Here is a 19130-nt window from a genome sequence, read left to right as displayed (position 1 = left end):
CATCTGAAAAAAAAAATTAAATGTCTTTTGGACTGTATTTGTAGCATTATTGTGAGCAACTGTGTGTCCATGGTCACATTTGACAAACTTACAGGACTGCTAAAGATACCAACATTTTTAGTACCCTTTTCGGTTCATTGAGGGTTTGAGACTTGATCTGGACAAGTTATTACGTGGTAGCACATCCTTTAGAACACAGAAATTGGGACAACTAAAAGACTGTCAAAGTTGGCCATGTCCCTGTTATCTTTTTGCTGTTTGTATCTAAGGTACCTCCACAACATTTTGTAGTAGTTTCTTCTGCAAACAGATTCCCAGAAGTTAGAAGTAGACCTCAATACTGTACTTTATAAAGCCTTTGGACTTCTACCTCTACTATCATCAGTGCAACTGCTTATGGAGCAGCTCCTCCGTGCTGTTTGCTTCTAGAAGAAGTGAATCCCCATGCTACTGTGGCTGAACTTTGGAAGGATCAATCATGTTGTCAGTTCTATGTCGTGAGAGTTGCTGCTGCTGCTGAGATTGATGCTGCTGGTGGTGTGATTGAGTAAAAGTGCTTTGTTGTAGTGGGAAAGCAGCAGAGAGAATAAGCTGAGTTGATTGATTTCCATGAAGTAGCCTGGATGTCTAAGAAGAAATAAATAAAAGAGGATTATTGCCCACACTATGAAAATGCAGGTCTGGTTACATTTTAAAACTCTCACATGAGGTTAAACATCAATAGGACCATGACTACTTTCACTTACGATTGCACAAAGTGAAGATTCATTCAGAACAAAATAGCTAACTACAGAGTATTAATATTTTCAGCATCTGACTAACTGTAAAGCAACTTATTGGATCTCTGTTTGTGATGTCAATGGCTAGGAGAACTATGGCAATAGTTAGAGGCAGAGACACACAGCAATTGTAATTAAAGGCTTTATAAGAGCACAGACCCCTAATGATCTGAGTATAGTTAAGGTTGAGCAGCCAACTTGAACTTTGACATTTCAAGAATCTAATTTGCAATTTTAACATTCTTTTAACAGAATGCCCACACATATTTACAAAAACTAGTTAGGGATGCTGTAAGGGATTATCTTCCTTTAAAAGAAGGCAAAATTTCAGGTCCAAATAGGTTGACTGTGTCTCTACTTCAATGGTTCCCAAAGTTTTTGTTGTAGCAGATTGCCCCTCTAATGGACTGGCAACTGGCATGCCCCCTTCCCTAGGCCTTCCTGTGAGACACATTCCAGTACACTAGTTCTGCAAGGTCACTGCTGCCTCTCCTTTTACTAGTCCATTCTACCTCCTCTTTCCCCCTCTTCAGTCTTTTTTTAATTTCTCTTATTTTTAGTACGTATTTTCTGTTTTGCTCTTTTGTTATTTTCAATCTGTTCCTCCTTCTCTGCACCCTCTCTTTTCTTTCTGATCCAATCTCTCCTCTCCCCCATGGTGGCTTCTTCTCTCCTTACTCATGAGAAGGCTATTGCTGCTCAGGCATCCACTGGTATCTCCCTGAGGTCCAGGCAGCATGTGCTCCTGCAGCTACACAGAAGCAGAGAAAAGACACTTAGGCTGGCATGCTGCCTCCTTAGTCAGCTCACACCTTGTTGCATTGTGGGCCACCATGGCAACTGGAGGGAAAATGAGAGGTTTACAAAGTGATGCCTGCCCCTTTACTTAGAATCAGGCATGCATGTTTATGGTGAGATGAGGTGGACCCAGTGTGACAATTATTCCTGTCCCCATTGTTTCTCTCCATGTCCCACTCCTAGTGTACTCTAATGCCCATAGGCTGGGAAACAGATTTATTTAAGTGCAGTTCTTATTTGTGAACTTGACAATAAAGATTGCAAGAGACTTTAAATAAGGTCTATGAAAGAACCTCCTCCCATGCACATCGCTTGTCTGAGATTAACAAGGTTGCTTATTTAAATAACATTCTCAGTCATCCAACTTGCAGTATATACTGAACCTGTTTACGTCACTATCTGAAAGTTTGTACAATCTGACAGATTTCTAGACAGCGCTGCATTACCTGTAAGAACTGCTGCGGGTGCTGCGTCAGCTGAGCTTGAGCCGCTTGCTGAACTGTACTGAGCTGCTGTTGCTGCTCTTGCTGACTCTGTTGCTGCTGCTGCGTTATTGATAATGTCTGTGGCTGCTGCTGTTGTGCAGCAAAAGTGGGGTAGGCAGTCACCACCTGCCCCATAAACATAGTGCTTGGTACCATTACCGCTCCACATGCTACAGGGGCAGTGACTAATTTTGTGACAAGCTGCTGACCTTGAGAAAATCTGTTAAAGGAAAAAAAGACATCAGAGCGTCCTATCAGCTTAGTTTGGAAAAAAAATTCTGCTTCACATACACTGGATGAACTTTCCTATATCAATCTGATTAGGTAAGTGCCAGTTTATCACTGACAGGGTCATTCAAGACAAACCAATTTTTCCTTTGCTTAATACAAACTACACAAATTCAAGTGCAATGGGCTACATGTTGCCCTCAAAGGCCCACCCCTCCACCAGTGCCTCAACACCATGAGTTTTAATGGAATTACAGGAGTATCTCTTTGCAAGTTTGGTCCTCAGACTACAGCACGTGCACATGCCTACACTAAGTAAAACTGCATGAAATTTTTGGTTTAACTTTTGTCTCCTTTTCCATAAGATCTGGTGACTACTAAAGCACAGAAAGCTCTAGCAAAATCATCTGAATGAATATTGCTCCTTTATATTTACCTGATCTGTCTGTCCTGGGTGAAAGTAGTTACTGCAGCACTCTGGTTGTTGTTTTGTGGTAAACTAGATGGAATCTGGACCACATTTCCTGTCGTTGGCTGGGAAATCACCATAGTGTTATATAAGGGGGCTGAAAGTGTATTCTGTAACTGACTGGTAAGAGAAGTCTGTTGATTGTGCCCACTAAGTATATTTTGCTGAGTATGCTAAGAAAGAAAAATATGTAATAAATTAATTGAATACAGCTGTAAAAATGTAAAAATAAACACCCCTTTCAAACACAGAGAAGGCACAGCTTGCTTTGCGGGCATAAATAACAATGCTGTACACCAATAGTTAATTATTGCTAATACTAAATGTTCTTATATATGATTTATACTCTCAAAACACTGTACAAAATAATTAATCCAGTCCTACAACATCTTTGTGAGTTATGTAAATATATATTATCCCAGTTTTTACAGATGAGCAAACAAAGGTTAAATTATTTGTCCCAGACCATGCAGTGAGTAAGTGTTAGTGCCAGGATTAGGATCCAGGAGTTTCTCACTCCTAGTCCCATGCTCCTCTTCCAAAACTCTTATAACATTAGGAGAACTGCACAAGAAGGTGGAATGATGGGCCAGACAGAACTGCAGGTGTAAGCATGCTCAGTCCCTGGAAGTGTTGGGGTGAGGGGAAGACAGAGAGCACGTCACTTTGCACTAGTCCAATCAGCTTTAGTGAGCTCTATGAAGGCATTTTATTGGGACTGAAGGCAACATAGGTCACCATGACAAAAGGCTTTCGAGGGTGGTAGGAATAAAGAACTAGGGATGTTCTCCCCCCCCTTCCCCCAGGATACTTGGAAGAAACTGGAACAAAGGGCAGTGACTGCAAGGGATGTGAGTGATTGCTGGACCCAGGCAAAAGGAGATTAGTCTGTAAAAGGGAGCATTCTGGAACTGGTGAGGATCTTATCTGTATTCAGTTTGATTAGACACAGATTTGCGCATTTTATTTTATTTTGCTTGGTGACTTACTTTGTTCTGTCTGTTACTACTTGGAACCACTTCAATCCTACTTTCTGTATTTAATAAAATCACTTTTTACTTATTAATTAACTCAGTATGTATTAATACCTGGGGGAGCGAACAACTGTGTATATCTCTCTATCAGTGTTATAGAGGGCGAACAATTTATGAGATTACCCCGTATAAGCTTTATACAGGGTAAAACGGATTTATTTGGGTTTAGACTCCATTGGCAGTGGGGCAAGTAATTCAGACCCTGGGTCTGTGTTGGAATAGACGGGAGTGTCTGGCTCAGCAAGACAGGGTGCTGGGGTCCCGAGCTGGCAGGGAAAGCAGGGGTAGAAGTAGTCTTGGCACATGGGGTGGCAGCTCCCAAGGGGGTTTCTGTGATCCAACCCGTCACAGCTGGGTCCTTCCAAAAGAACTACTTGTTATTCACTGCTCATCATTTACACTTGATAATTCTTCTACCAAGAGAAGACTATAAAATCTAAGCCTTTTCCTGACAGAGAAAACAAAATCTATTTCAACCCTAAGCATTTAGGGCATGAACCTGTGTTTCTTGCACATTCAAATTTACATTGACTTCAATGGAAATTCTCTATATAGAATCACTGCAGGATCAGGCAGGCCCATAATGGGTTTCAATTTTGGTTCCGTGTGATTATACTACCTAGCATAGGTACTTATGACAAACTTTACCTGTGTTGCTGTACTCTGCAAAGGCTGTTGCTGTATCATGTGCTGAGTACTAATATGCCCAGTGTTCATTCCGCCTTGAATTTGATTAGCCTGAACAACTTGACCTTGCATGTTTATTGGTGTAAGCTGCTGAATGTTAGAAGAGTTTCCAGAAGTAAGCTGCACAGAACCAAAGTTTAATCCAGGAGTTGATTGCTGCAAAAACATCTTTAAGAAAATCCACAAATTAGTTTTTTTAAAACAAACTATTGATTGTTTAAAGTATTACTAAAAATTCTTAATACAATACCTTTGAAAAACAATTAAAGACAGAAATATTGTTTAATTGTAGGTGTCAGAGGCTTTATGGATGTACTATAAGCAATGGATAGTGCACAATTACAATCTCTTTCGTTCTGGAATAACGCCATTCAATATTTAACAGAGATACAGTAGTGTTACTCTGGTGTGAAGAGAATTAGATCCCTACATATTTAGTTTAAGGTTTGCATTTAAACAGAAGCACAAAGACAACTTGTACAAAATTTTGAAAAAGACAACATTAATTAGAAACTGCGTTTCTCTTTCCAGTATCTCCAGCAGTTTAGTGAAATGAAGTCAATGATGGGAAAATAATCTTATAACTGACAGATCCAAATACTATACATAATTTCTTCCCTGGAAATTGACTGTCTGTAGCAACAATCTATAAGGCAGGGCTTTACCAATATCATCCATTTTGACTAGATTGGTGCAGTTCAGCACACAGAAAGTCATTTAAGTCCCTACTAAGGGGTCAGTGTTAATCCAACTGTAACTCACCTGAAGCCCTTGACCATGAACCATTTGAAGCTGTTCTTGAATCTTACGCAACTCTTCTTGCTGCCGATGAATATTTGCCTCTATCATTCGTGTTCTTTGCTCCAACTGGTCCTTTAGGTGCTGCATGGCTCCCAATTGGGCTGAGAACTGGAACATAGGCTGCAGAGCCATGTATAGGTTAAAAGAGTTTGAATCAGAAACAGACAAACTTGACCTACAAAAGGTAAATCATCCCTTCATAGTAGCAATGGGAACCAAGCCCTATCTAGTAACATGCTACAGCATGTTGTCTCTCACAATCTCTAGGCCAGTGGTGCCCAAACTTTTCCTCTCGCACCCCCGTTACCAGTAATGGAACCTGTCTGTGCCCCCTCCATTACTGCACAATTGGCTCACCAGAGGAGGTTGGCCTGAAGGTGGAGCTGGGGGCATAACTGAGGATAGGGGAGGAGCTGGAGCTTGAGGGGAGCTAGCCTGGGGGGCGGAGATGGAATGAGGGCAGAGCAGAGCTGGGGGCAGAGCGGAACTGCGTCTGGGGCTAGAGCTGGGGGCAGAGTGGAGCTGTGGCTGAGGTTGAAGCTGGGCTGGGGGCAAGGCAGGAGGCGGAGTGGAGTTGCAGCTGGGGCCGGAGCTGGGCTGGGGATGAAGCAGGGGGCAGAGCGGAGCTGTGGCGGGGGCAGAGCAGGGAGCAGAGTGGAGCTGTGGCTGGGACTGAAGCTGGTCTGGGGGCAGAACAGGGCTGGGTGGTGCTCCATCCCCACCCCCCGTGCAGGGCCCTACCACACGCCCCCCCAAAACATTTCTCCGCCCCCGCCCCCCAGGAGGGGCACATCCGACAGTTTGGGGAGCACTGCTCTAGGCACAATTACTTAGTTGTGAAAAGTTCTGAGATTGACACATACATTTAATGTTTAGAGAACTCTCAACAAAATAACGCAAACAAACAAAAGACACACACAAACACACAACTGCCCTGCACCCAGGTCAACCTCTAAGCAAAAAGCCTGAGCAATTAGATGGGTTTACAATGTGGCCTGAAGACACAAAAACTCAGCTGTATATCTCTAGGGACTGTCAGCATAAGCTGACTTCAACTGTCAGGACAGGGCATGGAGGATACAGTATCTTAGATAACCAGGACAAAAGCCATATAGGCTACTACAGATCCCCATTGCCATGCCAGTACATTGTGCATCTCCCCTCCTTCCTGCCAGAGCATGAATTCAATATTAATCTGATTTTATACTTACGTCTGGATTTTTAAAACGGATTTTAACTTTTAACAGTGACAATTTATGTCATGTGGACATTTAAGAAGAAGTTTACCTTAATTAGGCACAAGAGAGAATGCAAGTAAAGATGACTTTGCATAAAATAAACTTCCATCACACAGTTCAGTTAATGAAAAAGTCCTTAACCCCATTTAGGAATAGGGCATTATTTGCTGAAAGAGCCAGTCAATAAATATACAAAACTAATCCATACCTGGGACATGCCTGGCTGGATCTGCAAAGTTGCAGGTTGAGACATCATTGGCTGTGCTAATGGTTGTCCAACAGACTGGGCGTTTAAGGACTAAGATTTAAAAGCATACCATAATTATCCAACAGAACTTGTCTCACACTAGATATAACTAAATTATTTAAGAAAAACTGTCAATTCCAAGATGGCTCAACAGTACATTTTGTTAAAACACACTTTTATATAACACAAGGCCAACAGAAATGTGTCTACATTTATTTTAATATTTCAAGGGGATAATAGTCTTTAAGCAAGTAAATGCTCCCTGCGATGTTTGAAACCAAAATATTGCAGCACTGTGAACATGCAGCTACAAGTGATTACATGGGGTGTAACTTTGTTCAAGTTATGATATATGTCAGAAATAAATAAAGAATACAAATAGTGAAAGGGAAATGGGAATTTCAGAAGTGTAATAATTTGAAAGGTGGTGTTAGTAAGTAAAGATACTTGTTTTCAAACATTTTTAAGTTGACAGCATCTTTTTATTCCTCTACTAATCATCTCAAACCAACAATAAACCCACCTCAAATCACAGTCAATGAATAGCTCATAGCAGAGGGCATATATGGGATTTTCTAATATTATCAGGGTTTCAAGAACTATATGAAACTTTTCCATAACTTTGTTATTGGATGGGTTATACCTAGTTTATGAAAAATTGTATGAGAAAGAAAGCACAGATTTATGCATCTTGTAACAGGGTGGCTTGGCCCTTTAAGGGCTAGAGGTCTGGAGACAGTCAACCCTAGTTAATAAGGAAGCACACCTGAGCAAGGACCAGCTCATTCACCTATAAAAATGGAGCAGAAAACTGCAGAGCGAGAATTCTCAGGGAGACCAGAATGCACTAGAGAGGCTGCTGGGAACAAGTAGGCTCCATCAGAGAAACCTGGAACTTGGGGATTGAGACTACAGGTCAGAAAGGTCTGGAAGTGACCTGATAATGGGGTAAACCAGTGAACTTGAGGAAGGACTTGATAATTTTATTTTGAATGTTTATTAATTTAATAAACCAGACCCTGAGGAGGTGTATGAATAGACAAAAGTGTTTGAGACTTACTCAAGAAGCCCCTTGAACGGGGACACTGAGGCAGGGGTCCAATTTCAGGCTTGCCCGAAGGCCCTGATGGGGGTTATGGGAGGCGACCACCCAATGAACACATGTAGGGGCCTATATGTAGGGCCCTAACAAATTCACAGCCATGAAAAATGCATCATGGACCATGAAATCTCATTTCCCCCAAGAAATCTGGCTACTGTAGGGAAGGCGGGCTCCTACTGTGCGCTGGGCTCCAGATGCTAGTCCTGGCTGGGCTGGGACTTCCTCTTCCCCTGCAGGGGCCACCCCCAGGGCTGGGTCAGACCCACCTCTGGGAACCTCCCCTGGCTGCAGAAAGCTCCACAGCTGCTGGCTGGGAGTCCAGCTCTGAAGGCAGTGCTGAAGTAAGGGTGGCACACTCCTGGAGGTGGGTTTGACCTGGCCTCAGGAAGAGGAAGTCCCATCCCTCCTCAGCCCCACTAGGACTAGCAGCTGGAGCCCGGTGCATGGTAGGAGACCCTGGCGGTGGTGCCCCCAGTCCTGCCCCTCCCCAGCTCCAGGCACAGTGCTCAGGGGCTAAAGGGGCCTTGAGCTGGCTGTGTGTGTGTGGGAGGAACAGCGCCCCCCTGACCATGGGGCCCTGGGCGATAGCCCACCGATAAGGCTGGTTCTGCACCCTCCAAAAGCGACAGCCCCCTCCATACCCTGCGACCCTCAATTCTGTGCTGCTGCTGACGGCAGCGCTGGCTTTAGAGCTGGGCTCCCAGTCAGCAGCTGCTGCTCTCTAGCCGCCCAGCTCTGAAGGCAGCGCCCCTGCCAGCAGCAGCAGCACAGAAGTAAGGATGACAATCCCGTGATCCCCTCCCCATGACCCCCCCTTTGGGTCAGGACCCCCACAGTTACAACACTGTGAAATTTCAGATGTAAACATCTGAATCCGTGAAACTGACTACTTTAAAAATCCTATGACCATGAAATTGACCAAAATGGACCATGAATTTGGTAGGACCCTAACTATATGCATGTGAGTAGTCACATTTAGTTTAACATGTAAAATTAAACACCTGCATAAGCGTTTGTGTAAGTAACCTTGATCATGCAATCTTAGCAATCAAGTAGCCAGACTGAAAATGTTTTCACTTCCAGTTCAAACTCTATGCTTTAAGGAAAAAAATGTAAAGTTTACTGTAGATTTAAACATTTTAATTTACAAGTGAAATAAATGGATTTTACACAGAGGCTCTCCTTTGAAGAGTTACCTGACTACTAAGTGATGACCTCCTTGGTGCAGTCTTTTCATGACCAGATAAGTTTTGTCTTGGAGGAGTGCTAGTGTCCATTGTCATCTTTGTTGGCGTTGCTAATGATGATCAATGTAAAAGTGAAAACACATTTTGTTAATAATATTAATGATAAGCCTGATCCTGTAACTCCATACACAAAGAAGTCAAAGGGAGTTTTGCCTGAGTGAAAGCTTCAGGCAAATTTTTCAAAAGTACATTTCTATCAATTGTATAGGCCTGATAGTATGAAATAAGATTTTATTTTAATATCAGATGTTTCAATGGGTTTCTACTGGGCAACATTTAAATGTAGAACTCTCTGGATAAACCTGGTGCCCTCAGGCTGCTGCACTACTGGTAGTTAAGCCATCGAGAGGGACATTTTTAAATTCAGTGTTTCATTCAGATATATTATTAATAAAATATTTTAAAAGTTTTAAAATGCATTATTTCAATAAAAACATAGCAAAAAAGGACAGATACAGTCTCCCCTTATAAGGCAATTACATTTTCAATGGTTAGCACTTACATGATGGATCTGAGACTGCAGTATGTGAAGATTTCCTCGAACTCCTGGAGGAAGCAGAAGGTGTACCGCTGTGATCAAATCTTTCCAATGCTTCTTTGAGGCTGACCGTGTTTATATGATTATCAGATCCGGAGTCCTGATTCTGAAGGGGTACAAATAAAAATCATTTTATTTGATGGTTCAGCACATAGACAATAAATATTTCAGTTGACAAACACAGCTTAGCAAATTAAACAAACATCTGAGCCAATCAACCCCCTGACAGATAAATCTGCAGAAAAAGTTTTGTCCTTTTATACTCTACAAGTTTAAGTTTATGGAGTTTCCAATTATCGGGTTCGTACCATGTAAAGAAAGGCGAGACAAAGCCATGAAAACCCAGAGTCCAAAGATATGCAGGCAAATTCTGAAACTCTGAGTTCTGCGCCAGTCCTGTGCTGCTGCACAGACTTCCTTCCCTCTCCAGCAACGTAACTCACTTCCTACTGCTGTTAACTCTATTTCTCTCGGAGGAGCGAGAAGCCATGCAGGCATAGTTAGTTGTGCCATAAGCAGCAGATTTCCACTGGGAAATTTGCCAGACTACCAAGGGAGCACATCATGAGTGCCTGCCCCTGACTTACCTTTCTGAGGCCCAATATCCTGAACACCTTCAGAGTCTCATCGGGAGGGTATTCATCCAGAAAGACTTCTGGATGCTCCTGAGAAGTGGGTGGAGGCCATGTGATGGAGCTATACTGTCCCCTTCTGCTGATTTCCCTCCCTCTCCCTACCTTATCTGTTTCTTGTTTTTTCAGCTGGAAGGGACTACATCAATCTTTGTATCTGTATTTAACACTTTGGGGCCCCAATCCTAACTGGGGCCTCTGTATGCTATGTAATACATTAATAAACCTAAAAATAATAAAGAAGAACTCCAAGGTTGTACGTTGTGAAGCAGTCACCTTTCCTACATCTTCTTAGTCATGAGATAATATTTCATAGTTAAAAAGCATCGCATTAGCTGTAGCAGCAGAGGATAAAAACTTTCCTACCTTTGATTAAAAAAATCAAATATACAGCAGTACAAAGGGACACCATATAATAAAAAAAAAAAGTTAGGAAGCTCACTTTATTTGCTGCTATCTCTGGAAGAGACTCTTCAATACCAAGTTCTCGCCTTCTTTCTGCTCGAACTTCTGCATAACTATAAAAGAACAAACCACATTTATTATATCTCGTCTAAATGTTTTTTACAATAATGTCTTAAAATGTGACCTCCTCAGACATGCTGTTTTGCTCATGGAATAAAGGGTATAAACACTCACGAGGCTTCACAATGTCTTTGCAAACTACTATTAGTTAAATCTTTCCAATGTTTTAAAAACATCAGCAATACAGTTGCCAATTAAGAGAGCTTCTCTAAAATTAATAAAAAAAACAACTGTTACCTTACTACAGTGTGTGTACAGACAATAAACTCTGGCCTGGAATTCCACTGATGATAAGTAATATAGTAATGTGTTTGTAGCCAAATCCACTGCTGCCCCTTTGTCAGGAACCTGTAATAACATGACTTCCCTTTCCCGTATTGCATTACTAGAAGATAAAAAAGAATAAGACTTCTTTGCTTTCACATGTTATGTGAATTCTGTGACACAGTAGTAATTCAATTATTTATATTATTCACTAAATCTAAACTAAGAGATCTTCACCTGAATCTGATTGACACTAGGATAATGACTAAAAACAAGATAAGAAAAAGAGGAACTTCTATTTCAAGTACCACACACAATGGAAAAGAAGGCTTTTCAATAAGTTATATTACAAATTTTTTCAGCTACAGCAGCCATGATTTTGTAATTTCTTTATATTAGAAGGCTGTGGTATGAGACCACGTCTCAGGCGCCTGTATATAAATGAACCATAAACATTTTGTAGCAGGAAACTCTGGTCTTGCCACAGAAAGTATCACTTGAGTGATGCAGGATTTCAGTAAGTATCCTGCCCTCTCCACACAATTCAGTATAATTAAGAAGACTTTCACATAACGTACAGATGTTTAATTGAGGATGGTTTTTGTAGCACCGAGTTTTGACATTTACTTACAGTGTTCGTGACATTTTGCCAGATTTTCTAGGTCATCTACATGATAGTAATCGTAGCCCGATGTCCCCAGAACTTCGAATGGTAAATAGCCTATTATTGGAGGTGCCCTAGTTAATATAGAAGTTAATGTTACTTTATTTTTACATATAAAAACAATAAAATCAGTCTCATTCTAGTTCATGTTTACAACATGTTCTCCAAAATAATAAAAAAACCCCACACAAATCCCAACTCAGTTTATGAATAGTCAGTGCTGATTAGCGTATTCTAAAGATTACAGCCAGAATGCTACTATGTACTACTTTATTATAAGGAATGGCACCTGTGATCCAAGAATAGGAACTTCCATTCTAAGCTATGTCTAGATGTGAACTCTTCATTGGGTTCTTCAACAGTGCACATTTCCTAAAAAAACAAACAAACAAACAAGTCTCTCAAATCTGCTCTATTCTAATTTAGAAGCTCTTATGAAATTCAGACTTACTCAAAGTAAGCAGATAAATCCACAAGAACGTAGCTTTAAAAGTTATTTTGTAGGCACTTTCATTGTTTTTATGTATTTAAAGCAGACTGAGCCAAAATCTGATCTCAACTGCACTAGCTCTAAACTGGCATAACTCAACTGACTACAATGAGTAATGCTGGTGTGAGATCAAAATCAAACCCAATATTAATGACACTGGAATATGCACTGAAATCAATGGCTTTTGAGGTTATTTCAAACTGTAATGAACTGCAAAAAACTTCTCTGATATTGTCAACAATGTGGAGGACACTCCTAGGTGAAAGCAGTTTAGACCAGATGTCTGCATTGTTTTGGATCAAAAGTTTGTAGCAGTACTTAAAGTGGTATAGTCACATTGAAAGTTTCATGACCTGAGCACACTTAAGTGTTTACCAAGTGTCGTAAACACTTGTTTTCACTTGTGCAGAGGAAAATCCCAAACGTACCTTGATAAACTGAGGTGTAGCTAACCTAACTGTAGCTACAAAGCAAACTCTGTCTTCATATGAAGGCCGCTGGGGCCGCTGGATAGTTCCTTCATAACCGTTGTGCGCTGAGTTGGGGACTGAAGGAAATGGGGTGGGGGGAAGATGGAGAGGGAGAAGAGTTAAGCTATGACTATACTAGAGAGCGTACAGCAGCACAGCTACACCGATGCAGCTGCGCCATTGTAAGCTCTCAAGCGTTGCTGCTCTAGGCCAATGGGAGAGAGCTCTCCCATAGACTTAATTAATCCACCCCCAATGAGCAGCAGTAACTATGTTGACAGGAGAAACTCTCCCAAAGACATAGTGCTGTCCACACCGGCACTTAGGTCACTGGTGGCTTATTCACACCCCTGAGTGACATAAGTAATACCAATGTAAGTGGTAGTGTAGACATAGCCTTAGTTACAAAATGTGCACGACGGCACAAAGTTGGCAAAACCCCCAACATTAACTTATTGTAAGATACTATAAATTTACTATGAATTATGAGCAAAGCTACATTTAAAAATACATACATGTGGCATATAATTTAATAGTACTAGTCATATCCATGTTATCAAAACCAGCAAGGGACTTCTCTAACAACTAAAATTAGAGTCCAGCTACTTAAATACAGTCATGGACAACAGATGGTTTTAGGAAACCAATAAAAGCTATAGCATTGCTTCTTAATACCTATTTTAATTAGATTATTTTAGACTAATTGTTAACAAATGGTTTTAAATTTCTGAATTTTTCATCAGGTTTTGTCATTTTTAGCCCCAATGAAGTCATGAGAGAAAAGTATTACAGTAACCTTTTTCTCTTGAATCCTTAGGTAAGGCTTTCTTTTCTAAACTTTGCTCAGCTCAAGATAACATCACCCAGTTTATTGATGGAACAACGCAGGGGCCCACTAATCCTCCTACATGATCAAGTATAGACAGCCAGTAGAGAACAAATAAGTCACTCCTATAGAACGTCATTGCTTGAAATCTTTTTCCTACATAATACCAATCCGATATAACCTGGGTTACACAATATATCCTAATGGAATATTTTATGTTAATTTTCATGTCAAAACTGGTAAGTTCTACAGCATTTAGGACTTTTCTATCTCCTGTACTGTCTTCCAAATGCAGAATATTTATAACACTCTATTTGCTTACAAAACGTATAACAATTTAGGCAGCCTCATCCACACATTTATCCTTTGAGAGCTCAATTTATCTCATACTCTGCAGGAAAAAACATGCAGTTAAGAGATAAATTCCCCTGCCCTTCTGATACCATATTAAAAAAAACAACAGCTGCTGTGGTTTTGTTCTGAGTGTTCTATGAAGGATAATTGTTGTTTAAAGCACAGGACTGAGTGTAAGGTGGAGACGTAGGTTCTAATTCTGAACCCACTGGAAGCCAATGACAGCTGCAGGTATTCAGTAACTCTAAAAAATCACGTTAATTAGTAATGTACCTAGATATGGATTTAGGCACTTAAAAACACTGGCCTAATTTTTTCTTTACCTCACGTCTCCTCTTGTGTAAAATGTTTATTAAAGTGTTTTACAAACATTAACACTCTTTAATGGAAGGAGTTATAGAGCTGCAAGGTACTATTTTTATTTTACTTTCACCTGCTCAGACATTACTGTCTACAATATAATACCAAATATAAAGAAGTATTATTTTTTCAGTAATGCTAAGTATAAACAACACAACCTGTATCATAGTCTAGTATCTTTCAAAATAAATACCAAAATATTTTAAATATTATCACTAAGTTTTCACAAACCTTTCCTAATGTATAAATCTTCGGAAAGTGCCTTTAATTTTGGCCACATTACAGTGAAGCACTTCTTACCATTATTCAAAGACTTGAAATTTCCTATAAACTTTACATATTCATATGTAGGTGGTTCTTTCGGGTCTATTGTTCCTCGCAGCATATGGCAACAGAATTCTAGTTGATTTTTTGCTGAAACAATATAATGAAAAGGCAGCTTACATGATGAAACATGCACCAATATAGATTCATATAAAAGCAATAATAATTAGCATACATATTTCATAAAAGACAAGATAGGTGAAGTAATATCTTTTATTGGACCAACCTCTGTTGTAGAAGGTACAAGCTTTTGAGATACACAGAGCGCTTCTTCAGGTCTGGGGAAGGAAATCAGAGTCTCTGAACTAAATACAAGTTGGGATAGATTGTTAAGCATAAGGGGTAAGCACGTTGAAAGAAGTCACTTGAAAAAGAATTGTGCAATTGAGGGTTAAATTATGATGCATGAGGGGTGTGATGTGGGAGTATTACAAATTGTTGTAATAAGCCATAAAACCAGTGTCCCGGCTGAGTCCAGGATTTTAATGTCTAGCAGGCTTATGAATTTTAGTTCCCAGGCTCACTTTTGAACTGTGCCGGTTTTCTTTGAGGACAAGTATTAAGAGATCAGATACTGAGTGACTGCTTTGTGAAAAGGGTCTGCCCATAGGTGACAGGGTGTTTTTATCTTTTATCATTTTTCTGTGTGAGTTCATTTGAGAGCACGATTGTCTGTTTCACTCAGATAGCTGTTATTGGGGCTTTGATGCATTGAATGAATACAACACACGTGATAGGCATGTGTAAGACCCATGCACCTCCTCAAGGAATTCTTTCACAATTAAGACACCGCCACCCACAACTACTACAATCCCACTGACAGTCATAAGAAAAAAGAATCATCTGACTGGACACCCTCCCCCCGCCTCCCCCCCCATGGATGAAACCAACACTGGATCATTACATCAATTGCTTCATGAAAAGATACAATGAAATCCTCCACAAACATTATATCACCACAGTCTTCCTACCACCAAAAGGACAGATATGCTGCCCCTAAAATCCAACTACCAGATAGTGATCAAACCAGCAAAGGGGGAGTTGCTGTAGTCCTTAAACATGATGACTACGTCAATGAGGCCAACTTCCCATTTAACAACAAACACTTTGTCCAAACCGTGGGAACAGTCATGGGTACTAGCATGGCTCCCCAATATACCAACCTTTTCATGGGCCCATTTGAGGAAGAATATCTGGAAAAATGCACCACAAAACCAACAATATACCTGAGATACAGATATATTGATATTTTCATACTCTGGACAGAAGATCCAACTCCCTCATAGATTTTCACCACAACTTCAACCAGAACCACCCATTGATCAAACTATCTCTAAAACGCTTACACACCAGCATCAACTTCCTGGACAGCATGATCAGATTCAACAATGGAATCCTACAAACAGCTATCCACAAGAAACCCAGGGATCACCATATTTATCTCCAAAGATCTAGAAACAACCCCAGACTCACCAAAAAATCTGTTATCTACTGCCAGCCACTCAGATACCACAGAACTTGCTCTGAAGAGAAAGTCCAGAATACTCACCTAAATACACATAAAACTGCCTTTACTAAACAAGAACACTCCATCAGAGAAGTAGATTGCATCATGGAAAGGGCCATCCAAATCCCCCAGAGAACCTGCTTCAATACAGCAAAAAAAACAAACAAAAACACACCCCACTGACCGCACACCCCTAGCTCTCACCTACCACCCCCCACGGGAACCCATAAGGGGTACCATCAAACAATTACACCTATAGTTGATGGGGACCATATCTATCCTGAAATAAATTTTTCCTGAACTCCTCTTCTGATCTTCAAACAATCCCTCATTCTCACCAAGCTAATCATCTGAAGCAAGCTCCCTACAAACCAGAACTCACCAACTCAAACTGGCATCAGACTGCCAGAACAACAGATGCAAAACCTGCAGACATATCATCACTTCTACAATGATCAACACCCCGCACAATATACCTTTCAAAATTCATGGGTCCTAAACATGCTTATCACAATATGTGGTGTACCTCATCCAGTGCATCAAATGCCTCAATAATAACTTTGTGGGTGAAACCAGATATCACTATGGTCTTAAATGAACTCACACAGAAAAATGATAAAAGATAAAAATACCATATCACCTGTGGGCAGAAACTTTTCACAAAGCAATCGCTCCCTATCTGATCTTTCAATACTCATCCTCAAAGGAAACCTGCATAGCACCTTCAAAACTGAGCCTGGGAACTTACATTCATAAATCTGCTAGACACTAAAAACTATAGATGCAATAGGGACACTAGTTTTAGGGCTCATTACAATAATTTGTAACACACCCCACCGCATACTATCCCTAATCACCTTCTTCAAACCCCCTATGCATAACAATATAATCCTCAGTTGCAGATTTCCTTTCAAGTGGCTTCCTACAACATGCCTTATCCCTTTTCCCTTATGCTTAGCAATCTGTCCTCAACTTGTATTTAGCTCAGACACTCGGATTTCCTTTCCTAGACCAGAAGAAGAGGTTGGTATAGCTCAAAGTTTGAACTTTCCACTGACAGAAGTTGGTCCAATAAAAGATAATACTTCACCTACTTTGTCTCTCTCATATCCTGGGACCAACATGGCAACAACACTACCGCAAACAACATATTTAATAAAGAATTTAATATACATGCTGCAATGGAGAAAAATGGCTTATGACATTTTATTTTTTCCCCAACATGGAATTACCCAACATAGTGGAGAGGAAACTATGGGATTTGTGTTTGGAAAGGCTCAGCAGCACTCGCTCTCCATACTTCAGCTTTACAGAGAAGCCACAGAAGAGCGGAACTCCTACTAGGGAAGTTTCTATGGACAGCTGCCTAATGGGAAGTGCCTGGAAGTATGATTCCAATGGTATATGACATAATAGGTCTTTATTCTCTCCAGCTGCTATGATCATGTGACAATAAATTATAAACAGAAACACTTTCCCTGTGTTTTGGAAATGTTTATGACATGCAATGTTATTCTGGTCACTGGAAATTTTAAAATAAAATATTGATTTACTTCAGAGAATAAAATGAATCATCTTTTTCCTTTAAGACCTATAAGTTTCACCCTGAAATCCCATATACATTTACTTCCACTGAAACTGAGTTGCCCATATAAAGACTCTATGATAAGATTCCCACATCTACCAGATTTTTTAGCAATACAACTTACATTTTAAATATTCTTGGGTCAATGAATCACTTTCCAGCAGATGAGTAGACAGTATTTTATAAACCTCTGAATGTTCCCCCTCTGGGATAAAATTAAATATACTCTGATCCACAAGATCAGACTGAAAAAGAAAAAAAGATTTCAGAAACATTTTAATAATGCAAGACATGACATCTTTGCAAAGCCCATTGTTTTAATGTAAAGCAATTAAAGAGGTCAGGGATGAGAAAACAAACATACAAAAACATTATAGATTCAGCAAAACCATCTGCTGAGGAACAAAATACCATTTTGCAAAAAGTGATCATCTCTTGATTGCACAGATTTTTGACACTGTTTGAGAGGTTACTTACCTTGTGCAGTAACTGGAGAACTTTGAAATGTGTCCCCCTGTGGGTGCTCCACATCAGGTGTGCCTGCACCCTGAACCTTTGATCAAGGTTTTTTTGGTAGCATTGCCCATTCAGCCCACGCATGTGCCCCACAGATCCTCATGTCCGTACCAAGGCTATATGGGGCTGTGCGGGTGAACCACCCTCAATTCCTTCAACACTACCAAGTCCCACGGAAGCAGAGGGGAAGGAGGGTGGGCAGTGGCGCACGCATAGAGACACACACCTTGAAGAACTGCAGTCACTGAACAAAGTGAGTAACCTCCCCTCCTTCAAGCAGTGTTCCTATGCTTCAGGAGATTCCCAAGCAATATCCCCCCTAAGGAGGCAGGAGATTTGGAGCAGAGTCCAATACAGAAGAGAACTGCATTGCCTACAGCAGCATCTGATCTAGCTGCAGACACCAAGGCATGATGATTACAAACCATGAACAGAGTACCAAGTTGCCACTGCAACCAGTACATCCTTAAGTAAGGCTACAGAAGTACTTGGTGCTCCTGTGGAACGTGCTATCGCTCTCAAAGGGGTTGAACATGAGTTCAGTTGTAACAGATTTTAATATATACAGAGATCTACTTTGATAACCTCTATTTTGAAATGACCAAACCCTTGTTTCTGTCTGCAGTGGATACAAACAGTCTAGGAGATCTTCTAAATGGTTTGGTCCTCTCTCTAGATAAAAGAGTAATGCCCTCCTGACATCTAGTGTATGGAATATAGCTTCTTGACTAGTCCAATGTTGTTTTGGAGAAAAAAATGGGAGATGAATGATTTGATTAATATGAAATTTTGAGGACACCTTAGGTAAAAATATTGGATGGGCCCATAGCGACACTTTGTCTCTCGTGAGACCATAAATGGGGGTCTGCCATTAAAGCCCCCAATTCTCAAACCCTTCAGGCAGAAGTGATGGTTACCAGGAAGGCTGTCTTCATAGATAAATCTAATAAACAACACAGA

General features: G+C 40.6%; 1 protein-coding gene across 1 annotated transcript in view; it reads right to left on the bottom strand.

Annotated features, from left to right (window-relative positions):
• Positions 1–447: 447 nt before the first annotated feature.
• The window catches only part of CLOCK (clock circadian regulator), an 89249-nt gene continuing 70566 nt past the window's right edge, over positions 448–19130 (bottom strand). The window contains exons 10-24 of the mRNA XM_065405772.1: positions 17779–17899; positions 14539–14652; positions 12657–12775; positions 12028–12110; positions 11706–11812; positions 11048–11195; positions 10728–10803; positions 9618–9759; positions 9065–9165; positions 6728–6817; positions 5243–5401; positions 4442–4648; positions 2727–2932; positions 2024–2282; positions 448–627 (exon numbers count right to left, since the gene is read on the bottom strand). Coding sequence (XP_065261844.1) covers positions 448–627; positions 2024–2282; positions 2727–2932; positions 4442–4648; positions 5243–5401; positions 6728–6817; positions 9065–9165; positions 9618–9759; positions 10728–10803; positions 11048–11195; positions 11706–11812; positions 12028–12110; positions 12657–12775; positions 14539–14652; positions 17779–17899 — 2112 coding nt within the window. The remainder of the gene's footprint in view (positions 628–2023; positions 2283–2726; positions 2933–4441; positions 4649–5242; positions 5402–6727; positions 6818–9064; positions 9166–9617; positions 9760–10727; positions 10804–11047; positions 11196–11705; positions 11813–12027; positions 12111–12656; positions 12776–14538; positions 14653–17778; positions 17900–19130) is intronic.

Source organism: Emys orbicularis, chromosome 5 (genome assembly GCF_028017835.1).
Source record: "Emys orbicularis isolate rEmyOrb1 chromosome 5, rEmyOrb1.hap1, whole genome shotgun sequence".
Taxonomy (NCBI): Eukaryota; Metazoa; Chordata; order Testudines; family Emydidae; genus Emys; species Emys orbicularis.
Note: the sequence above shows the minus strand (reverse complement) of the source record. Positions and strands in the feature narration are given on the sequence as shown.